The sequence below is a fragment of the Paralichthys olivaceus genome, chromosome 3, assembly GCF_024713975.1.
Source record: "Paralichthys olivaceus isolate ysfri-2021 chromosome 3, ASM2471397v2, whole genome shotgun sequence".
Taxonomy (NCBI): Eukaryota; Metazoa; Chordata; class Actinopteri; order Pleuronectiformes; family Paralichthyidae; genus Paralichthys; species Paralichthys olivaceus.
The window spans coordinates 18,766,131-18,776,901 of record NC_091095.1 but is presented as its reverse complement, the minus strand read 5'-3'; the positions used below and the strand labels follow the sequence as shown (position 1 = coordinate 18,776,901).

At 38.7% G+C, this 10,771-nt stretch overlaps 1 protein-coding gene across 1 annotated transcript; it reads right to left on the bottom strand.

Moving 5' to 3' along the window:
* Positions 1-5,200: 5,200 nt before the first annotated feature.
* LOC109625751 (flavin-containing monooxygenase 5-like) lies at positions 5,201-10,670 on the bottom strand. The gene is made up of 10 exons (XM_020081181.2): positions 9,887-10,670; positions 9,289-9,429; positions 8,560-8,748; positions 8,228-8,393; positions 7,822-7,964; positions 7,306-7,502; positions 6,805-6,952; positions 6,491-6,698; positions 6,329-6,401; positions 5,201-6,229 (listed from the first exon to the last, which is right to left on the bottom strand). The coding sequence occupies exons 2-10, from the start codon at positions 9,418-9,420 to the stop codon at positions 5,815-5,817; spliced, it is 1,671 nt and encodes a 556-aa protein (XP_019936740.2). The 5' UTR covers positions 9,421-9,429; positions 9,887-10,670; the 3' UTR covers positions 5,201-5,814.
* Between the last annotated feature and the right edge of the window lie 101 nt (positions 10,671-10,771).

Here is a 10,771-nt window from a genome sequence, read left to right as displayed (position 1 = left end):
ACCCAAATGCAAACGAGTCACGCGTGGACAAATCTTGTTCCGGGGTGTACCGGCGGTTCACGAGGGGCGGTTAGTTTGAAGTCTATTTAAAGTCCAGCTCTATCTATCTATCTATCTATCTATCTATCTATCTATCTATCTATCTATCTATCTATCTATCTATCTATCTATCTATCTATCTATCTATCTATCTATCTCTCTCTATCTCTCTATCTATCTATCTCTCTCTATTTCTCTCTCTCTCTCTCTCTCTCTCTATGTATGTATCTATCTATCTATCTATCTATCTATCTATCTATCTATCTATCTATCTATCTATCTATCTATCTATCTATCTATCTCTCTCTATCTCTCTCTCTCTCTATCTATGTATCTATCTATCTATCTATCTATCTATCTATCTATCTATCTATCTCTCTATCTCTCTATCTATCTAACTATCTCTCTATCTCTCTATATATCCTTTCATCTTTCTGTCTGTTTGTCTGTCTGTCATCCATCCACCCTTTCATCTATCTATCTATCTATCTCTCTATCTGTTTGTCTGTCTGTCTGTCTGTCTATCTATCTATCTATCTATCCGTCCTTTCATCTATCTATCTATCTATCTATCTACCCATTCTTTCGTCTATCTATCTATCTATCTTTCTATCTATCTATCTATCTATCTATCTATCTATCTATCTATCTATCTATCTACCCATCCTGTCGTCTATCTATCTATCTATCTGTCTGTCTGTCTATCTATCTATCTATCCATCCTTTCATCTATCTATCTATCTATCTATCTATCTATCTATCTATCTACCCATCCTTTCGTCTATCTATCTGTCTATCTATCTCTGTCTGTCTGTCTGTCTATCTATCTATCTATCTATCTATCTATCTATCTACCCATCCTTTCGTCTATCTATCTGTCTATCTATCTGTCTGTCTGTCTGTCTATCTATCTATCTATCTATCTATCTATCTATCTATCTATCTATCAATAAATGCTCTCGATGGATTGGAAACATAATAAAACAAAACAAAAAAGAACCATATCTTCAACTATCTGAGCAACTGTAAGTAAATATGTATTAGAAACTTGTTTAAATAAATCTTAAGGGATTATTTTAACTCATGACAATTTTCAGTTTACAATTCACAATCCTCTTATAGAAAAATAATAATAATGGTGTGAAAATGAGCAGAAAAAGAACCATGTGTCAGTTTCCCTCTTATATTTGAATGAAAAAGACAAACACAAATAGACACATTCTCCTACACCAAGAGTATCAGTATTGATTTGATTTACTGCTATATGAGTTCCAATTTAATGTGTGGATTCCAGTTGCTACAACTGTACCATGATTTAAAAGAAAACAATCTGTTTGACGTCATGAGATACAAAGATACACCTTTTATCACATGATCCCACTATGATTCACACACAGCCTGTACACGATACATCTTTTGGTTTCAATAAAGCAAAGCATCAGGTGAGTCCTGAAGCCACCGTTAGGGGGCATCATTGAACAACATACATTTTTTTTTGGGTGCAGCCTAGATATGGAGTAATCTAATCTAATCTGCCAGAGATTTTGTGTAATATTAAACTGAAATTAGGAAAGTACTGTATTTTGTATAGCTTTTGTTATTGATAATTCTGTTTGAGATAATTGTAGTGCATATACTCATGAAATTGAATGCGTTTAGTATAGTAGTTTAGTAACAGTTAACAAAGCCATACACTAAATGGTTCACCTGGAACATAAATAATCATGTCCGTTGTTAATAGTACATATTACATATCTGCAGCGTCTGTGATAACTTTCTTAACTATTAGAACCAAATTCAATATAATTAAGTCAGCAATGCATTAAACAGCCACAATCATGGCAGAAATAAATGTATGAATTAATTAATGACTGAATTGTTATTAAATGTCTTCCACTCATGTTAGTGTAAGAAAGAAGTCTGTTTCCGGTCTTTTAATAAATTCAGATCTGTGATGTGCAAGGATTCCTTCCTTACATGACCTCTCGGCTGGGTGTGGATGTGATCCTGATATGATCCTGATGTTATGAATCAGATATGACTGCTGAAGACTGCAGCCAACAATGAGAGGGCGATCAAGATGTTGTGGCTTCAACTCTCAGGGGCTGTCATGTCACCAATCATTGATAAAGACACAGAGAAAAACCTCAGGTTATTACATAAGTAAAATAACAGGTTTACAGTAGTGGAAGAGCAGTACAGTATTTTTAATATTTTGAAATTCAAATAAATTATGTGTTAGTAAACTGTACCAGATTTATTACAAATATGATAGTATTTAAATATTGTGTTAGGGCTTCAATGGTAATGATATGTTGCGATTATTACATTCATGTGTATATCTGTATGGAGAATACTACAGATTATATTATCTATTGGCAGTATAAGGACCATAAATCTGATTCTGGTGTGAGAAGACTTTGATCTGTGTTTGAAGTGGATATTAAAGCTGTTCTGTTGATACAGTATTGTGTAACCACATTGTACAGGATTGCAACTACAGGCTTGTTCAGTGTGTCTGAGGTTAATTTTTAACTAACACAGACGTCCCTTTATATTGCCACAACACTATCACTTCTTGCACCGCTGAAGTAAACTGAACAGCATATAGGAAATATAATTTGTAACTGAGAAGCAGGTTGGGTGGCAGTGATGATCCATCAGGTCATCAGGAAAATCCCAATCAATCAATCAAAATCTGATCTCTGCTTCACCTGCAAGTCTTTGGTCCTGGCGGCAGAGAAACAGGGGGAATACAGTTTTCTCTGTTACGAGCAAGAAACTACGGTGGAGCGGCATTTAACATTAAAGTTAATTTTTGTCAGCCCCAAGATTAATTTCCTATTATGGACGTCAGACCTATTGCCTACTTTATTTCACTACCTGGATGTCTGGCCTCTTCTATAGCTTATCACAAGTTAATAAATATCTAGTGTTTGAGACACAGAGGAGGGGTCAGACGCCACTCAACAATTATACAAGATGTTTGGTGAAGAAAAGAAGCAGAGGGGTGTGTTTTGATTACAAACAGGATCATTTTAATTTAGATTCAAAATGGGTATTAAGTACTGTAGTTGCAATGGGACCAAGTTTTATATATTCCTTTTATTACAAGCTATATTATAAATATGGCGGCCTTTCTCGCCATGTTAAAAAAGTATTTTTTTTTTAAAATCCTTGGATCCACTGCAATATGTTCTTCCTTGGGCCATGTCCCTCGGTTCAACAGTTACTGAGTAATCCAGCTAAAATATAACAGCCTGAAAAAGATTAAACCCCCCTATGAAAATATTCTAAATCCACTAGTTTGGGATTTGAATGTTATGTGACTAACTACAACAACACCCAACATTTAAAGTTGAGAAAATTTAAATAAGTCCAACAGCTTTTAGAGGAATTGTAAAAGCAAAGTTTTCCGAAGACTGGACCTGGTTGTTTAAAGCCTATGTTAAGACGTCTCAGCTGTCATCCAAGAGAGTTCAAGTCGAGTCAAGTTGCCAAAGTGCAAAACAGATCTTATCTTATGAGTGATTGACGAGGAAACTTAAGCAGTAACATGGTTTTGGCTCCTTGTATGACCTAGTCCTACTGTATTTTGTGTCTGTTATTTAGTTCATTTCCCAAACTTTTCATTTTTGGTTTTCCTCAGTTGTAATTGATTTTTGTGGAGCTCTGCATTGTTTCTATCCCTTGAAAATCTGGTTTGATTGGGAACGAAGCACCTTATACAATGTGTGTTTCTGATCTTACTACTCACCTCCTGTAATATAAGTCTCTCCTTGTGGTAATGTGCTTGAACTTTGCTTTTTAGAGATTATGATGTTTGTATGCCTCCCTGCTCATCTACTAACTCTGTCTATCCTCCCCTAGCCTTAGTGTCACCTTTTCCTGCTCTGCCCTCTGCCACACTGCTATTTGGAATCCCATTACATCTGGATTCTCTCCTCCCCCTTCATCAACTTGCACCGTGCTATTGTAGTTTTGGGCCTTATTGTAGTTACACACATTATTGCCATTGTTGTGGCAATAATGCCACATTATTTGCACATTCACTGGTACGCTGTAAATTGTTGCAATAAATAGCATTATTTTATTAATTTGAAAATCAGCTGCTTGTGTGTTCAGGTAATTTTTTTAATACATCTTCGTTCTGTCACTTTTCTTCCAGAAAACAGGTATTTAGACATTATTTGTATGCAATTGATTGATATGTTAAACTTAGGTTTCTTTTTTCACAAAATCGACTTGAAATGAGCTACCATGAACATTTGTGGATATCTCTGAGATTTATGTGTGAATCTGGATGAAAATATGCATATTTTATACAATTTGTATAATTTATGTTATACATATTTAGGGGGTTGGTATCATGAGTTTACACCGTGGTATGGTTTCAAATTCAAAATCCCATACTAGTGAATTTAGAATATATTCAGAGGGGTGTTTAATCTTTTTCAGGCTGTTATATTTTAGCTGGATTACTCAGTAAGTGTTGAGCTGAGGGACATGGCCCAAGGAAGAACATATTGCAGTGGATCCAAGGATTTTAAAAAAAAGAAGACTTTTTTAACATGGCGAGAAAGACCGCCATATTTATAATATAGCTTGTAATGAAAGGAATATATAAAACTTGGTCCCATTGCAACTACAGTACTTAATACCCATTTTGAAGTAGCGTCTGACCCCTCCTCTGTGACCAGGCCTGATACAAATAAAACACTAGAATCTTTTTCAAGAACTGTATATCTCAAGTTGTCAGCTTTCTTAAATTGAAGTTTTAGAATAGCATCTGTTTTCTTCTAGATATGTTAAATTACTGTGACATGATCAAGGACAATGACTTGATTCTATTTCATGAGTTCAGGAAAGTCTTGCAGGCTGGATTGAACACCACTTAAAGATCTACAGAAAACACTGAAGGCATTGGGCTTTAGGGGTAGTTTCCCAAAAAATTATGGGGAACATTAATAGCTATGGTATATTGCCTCATGGTACCTCCTTTTTCTTTCAGTGGCAGAAATACTAACTGTAATGACTAAACATTGAGAAAAATGAACTGCTGTCTATTCATGAACTTACAAAGAATGTGATTTATGATAATCTTGTTAAAAGTGTGATAAAACACATTTATATGTGCATAACAAAAAATCTGAAGATGTTCTCTGGGGGCAAAATCGTCATTTTATTTGCATAAAAGAATCAAACAAGTTATCAAAAGATTAAAAGTTACAGCTTTGTAATTCATCATTTATCAAATATATTGATTCATGTGTTCATAAACATAATTAAGGAATTCTTAGTTATTAACTAAGTCAACACAGATCAACTCAGAGAAGAAACCCCTAAACATATATGTTCATACACTGTGTTCAAATATGAGGCAGAGATTAGCAGTATGAGTACACAGCTATGCCAGGAAAATAAGATGACCACTCAAAGCCCTTTACAGTAAAGTAATACATTCACACAGTCTATCACTTTTCTTTGTGAGAAGGGGCAACTTGGAGTTCAGTATCTTGCCCAAGGACACCTCGGCATGCGAAACGGTGAAGCCTGAGATCAAACTGCCGACCTTCTGTTTAGAGGACAACTGCTCTAACCCCTGAGCCACAGCCACCCAGATTGTGATTGTAGCAATTACATACTGTGTTATGATGAATGATATCTTTTTGCATAGTATATCATAAGCTGCCCTTTGATGCTGCGTGGTATGGCATTATTGAATAGCACATGTTATTATGTAGAAAAATAAGAAAGTGAAATGTTTTTTTCACATCACTGTACAGGAAGGTACGCTTTAATCTTGTCCAGCAGTGCAGTGGGATCTTGTAGGAAAGCAGGAGGGTTGTTCCTATGGATGTACACAGCCAAGCCCACAGCAGCAGCTGACAGAATCAGAAGCCACTTGTATGAACTCTTGGGTTTGTGCTCATCACAAGGTCTGGTCTGCATGGGCTTCAACACTCTCTCCCACTGAGTGAGGATGGCCTGACGGGCCCCGGCCCACTTTCCTGGCCCTCTGAGACGATACTGGTACGGCGAGCAAGGACCCAGCAACACCTTAAATCCCAGCCTGGGATCAGTCAGCAGTATCTTTAGGATGTGTGGCCGAACTCCCACCTGTTCTGCTATCTCATCCATGTAGTTGATGTAGTCTACCTGGATGGTGTGTCTCTGACTGGCCACATACCTGGAAAAGAAATTCCAGCTGGTCATGTTGTGGAATTCAAAATGTGACAAATACAATATATGTCAGTGATCACAAAGTGAACCAAATCCACTGCCGTACCTTTTGGCCATGGTGTCCTGTTTGCACTGGACATCTTTTAGCATGGCTGCCACTGAAGGAAGCTTGACACAACCTATGGGAAAAGAGACATTGTGATTTATCTTCTCAAACACAAAATATGTCTGAAAAGGACAGAAAAAGTTGGATCTTTAAAATCTTTACCTTTAAAGACCCGTGTGGCCCATCTGGACTGTATCTCAGAGATGGGCATGATGGCTCCCAGAGGCTGCACCAGTCCAATGATAGCCAGCGTAGGACGGTCCAACTCAGGGGGAAACACGTACTTGTAGAGAGATGCTTTGTTGTCAGACACCGAGACCACAAGTGAGGCCAGGAACGGAAAGGAAAAGCGGTAACCTGTGGCAAACACCTGTCAAACAGGAGACTCATGTCAGTCTCACAATACTTGGCAGCTGTGCTGAGCAGAGATGTTAGTGTGAGTCTGTGAGTGTGTACAGACAATTTTCTCAACTTACCACCAGGTCAACATCTTCCACTATGCTCCCATCGTCAAACTCCACACTGGATCCTTGAAATCTGCAGATGTTGGGTTTCACCTGAACCGTTCCAGACAGGATGCGGTTGGGAAGCTCATCATTCATTGTGGGATGTTGGCTGAACAACCTGAGATTTATGTTCACATCGGTGTGAAGTGTTTTTCAAGATGAGAAAAAAATATCATGATGATCAAAAGGAAAATGCTGCCATAACACCATAGAAATAACAAGTCTTTAAAATGTTTCATGAATTAAATAAGAGAAAATTCATCATGATCGGACCACGACTATCGACAGAATAGCTGTAAAACTTGCTGTACAGCTATTCTGGCCAACAGTAGTCGAGATATCTTCCTCTGTATTATGCACTGGACTGACATTTTCATCCTCAAGCTCTGCTGCTTACACTGCAAACACATGCTGTAGATAAGAGAGGCTGCTTAGTCAAATTATGTAGCTGTAAAAAAGTAGACCCACTACCTGTGCTTTGGCTTCAGATTGTACAGACTGTGATCAAATCTTCGGTTGAGCCTTCTCTCTCCCAGGTCACAGACAACACTGCTGGGAAGAATTTTCTGTATAGTGTCAAACACCCTATTAAAGAGCAAATCAAGGGGCATTCCATTTTCCCAAACTCTGTTCAGAATCCAGGCTCCTCTTCGAGTGCTCAGGTAAACCTGAGGAGAGAACACATGGTACACAGTCATTATCATACCAATACTCTGAAATATCCATATGTATATGTATCCACACAATTCCCATTTTAAAACATCACTTGAGACTTCACTCAATTATTTCATTTATTGATAATATTCACTATTGATAACATGTTATTTTTTACGTCTAACTTTATTGAGAGGGATTAGTTTATCTTCATTTTACACTTCACCAGACTTTGATATGTCAGAAGTTTGTTTCTGTCCGTTGTTCTTCTTGACAGAACACATGACGTTAAAAAACATTTAAGACATACATGAATCAATATCTCAGTCCAACCTGTTTGCTGACTCTGCTCAGCTCCACTGCTATGTCTCCACCGGAGTTTCCTATTCCAACCACTATCACCTTTTTATTCCTCCACTCCTCTGGAGTCTTGTAGTCCCGACTGTGGAAATACTTTCCCTTGAAAGTTTCAATGCCTGAAAAAATAAAAATAGACTTGTTACTGCAGCACAAAGAATCTCTCTCTATATATTATATGAGATTAATGGGTGGATGTGCGTTTCTGTGGCCGCAAACTGTTCTGTTCATCTATGGGCCTGTTTAGACCTGGTATTAACATCAATCATGAGAGATACAACCACAAGTGGACAACTGAGTGTTAAAATGTGCCCTGAATGTGTCTTCTGTGTCCACCTGTGATTGGATCTCAACTTCCCGCTCTAATCCATGTCAGTTGTACCTGGGAAGTCTTGGAGAGGCAGGTTGGGGTGGCAGTGATGTCCAATACAGATCATCACAGCATCAAAAATGTGTTTCTCTCGTTTGCCGTCCTTGGTCTCTATTTCAACATCCCACTGGCCAGAGTGAGAAAAATCGGATCGCTGCTTCACCTGCAAGACTCGGGTCTGTGCGGCAGAGAGGCAGAAGGAGTGCAAACACAGATTTGTCTTGAAGGAATGGTGACGAATATTTACTATAAATTTTAGATGAGAAACTTAAGGGGAGAATGGTGCAACACTTCAGATGAAAAGAAACGCAATTCGAAGCAGAAAGGTGGCGAGGGATCCTTACGTTGAAGCGTATGTGCTTGGTGAGCTGGAAGTGATCAGCATACATCCGAAAGTAGTTCATGATGAGCGAGTTGTGCATGTAGTTTGGGTAGTGTGCAGGGATCAGAAAGTCACTGAAACACATCATCTCCTTGGAGGTGTTGATGATGACAGAGTGGTAGATACTGGCCCTGTCCGGCTCCGGATTCTCCTGCAGAACAACAAATCAACCACTTTTAGTGACATCATTGATTACAGCACAGATTTAGAGGCACCAAGAAAAACATCAGGTCAGTGATGTCATACAATTAACCTTGTTGAAGCGGACACTCAAGGTAGGGGTGGGTAGTGGGGGAATCAAGCGCAACGATGGGAGGCAAGAAAGGTCAGGATTTTGAATCTTCATTGTAAGGGTGTAGTTCTTGTGGTTTGATTTGTGCAAATCTTATTTTTATTTGTGTTTTTTATTATACCTCTATCATGGCTTGAACCACCACTGAGCAGCAAAGAATGAAAACAAACTTAACAAGAAAGCAAGTGAATGTACACAATAGAATAGAAATAGGCTAATAGGCTAACCCTAACCCTATGAAATAAAAAAATACACAATATACACTTTTCATTACAAACAGAATATGAAATCCTATTAAGGTGCAGTGTCACAGGATAATAATGATCATTATTATAAATTCAAGTGACTGACAGTATGTGCTAAGTGAGACAGTGCAGCCTGCCACCTCGTGTGACCCACCTTGAACCTCCAGAGACCACCGATGTCATCACTGCTCTCATAGCACACAGGCTCCAGCCCCTCGTCCAGGCAGCACTTGATGGCGGTCAGACCTGAGCTGCCTCCTCCGATCACTGCCACACGTCGACTCATCCTTCAGCTCTGTGGAGGAAACAACCAGGATCAGATCAGAGTGGAAGAGTCAGACAATAACAGTGGTCCTACACTGCAGTGTGTGGTTGCGTGTCCTCAGACTGCTTTTATACAGAACAGTGGCTCTGCTCCACTGGACTTTGAACTCCCTCTGCTTCCCTCTCTGTACGTTTCTTTATCTGTCACGCACGCTCCCCACGAGCTAAGCTCTGCAGCGTGGATCTCTCTGTGGAAGTTAGTCGCACTTTAGCTTCTGGTCACCGTGATCCTCCAGCCCGAGATGTTATTACAAAACTCACTAAGTGTTGGTGACTGTTCTCGGGCGTTGTCTGCAGCCTCAGAGAGAAAAGCTTCATGCACTGAGACAAAAACTTTAACACCAAGCTCTCTAAAGTCACCATCCGCTGTGTGTGTGTGTGTGTGTGCGTGCGTGCGTGTGTGTGCCTGCAGTTAGTGTATTTCTTACCTTTTCCTCTAGAAGAAAGAAGCGTGTCTTCTTTTACTGGTGCTGAGTCTATGGGTCCCACAGTTTATATGTCCAACACTAGGGGGAGTGAGAGTGGAATGTTTATCAGTCCCTCCAGGGACCCTTGAGTTCCAGAGGAGGAAACGTCAACATTGATTCTTTCTTTCAAATATGAAATGGAAACAGCAGATGGAAGCTGCTCGACCACTATCACCCAGTCAACCAATCAGTTGTTTTCATCGTTAATAGATCATATTTACTCTTGTAAACCAGTGATCGTCTGTCTAAACATACATTATGGAGCATAAATCATATAAACACATTCTGTCATCCTGCTGCCTACATGTATGAATCAAAATGGTCACACACATTAAAGTGAGTCATTACATCTGTTGATGTTAATAAGCCAAAGAGTCTCAAGTTTCCTGTTTTCTAATAGAAATACAGAGATCGGGTAATGATAGAGGTCGACCAAACCAAAATAAGCCTGTTCAAACCTTGTTTTCAAAGATGGATTCTTAATCTATAACACATGTCTCATATAACCCTCACTGCTTACAATTGTAGACTACAGCTCATGGGCTGTTTTGCAAATCAGGTCTCTCAGCTTTTCAGCTTTAAGTTGTCTCCATCTGCTGGGTTCAAGAGGAACATAACAGCCCACTGTAATTCTTCACTGACACAGTATACAGATCGATAATCAGTTATAGTAATAATAATAATAATAGAGTGCTGCAACATAATAAACACATTCACTACTGAGCATCCTTTCACTTAAACTCGCTAATATTTCATATCAGGGGCTGACTTTGATAGAGTTGGTTCAATATATATTTAGCATTTTGTAACAAGCTTAATCTCACATCCAAAATGCAAAGTAACTGG

Excerpts from the sequence above, each read along its gene's own strand:
- LOC109625751 (XM_020081181.2), bottom strand. The coding sequence starts at position 9,420 with ATGAGTCGACGTGTGGCAGTGATCGGAGGAGGCAGCTCAGGTCTGACC. Across the intron at positions 7,965-8,227 it reads GCCTCTCCAAGACTTCCCAG|GCATTGAAACTTTCAAGGGA; the intron begins GTACAACTGACA and ends TTATTTTTTCAG. Across the intron at positions 6,402-6,490 it reads GGCCACACGGGTCTTTAAAG|GTTGTGTCAAGCTTCCTTCA; the intron begins GTAAAGATTTTA and ends CTTTTCCCATAG.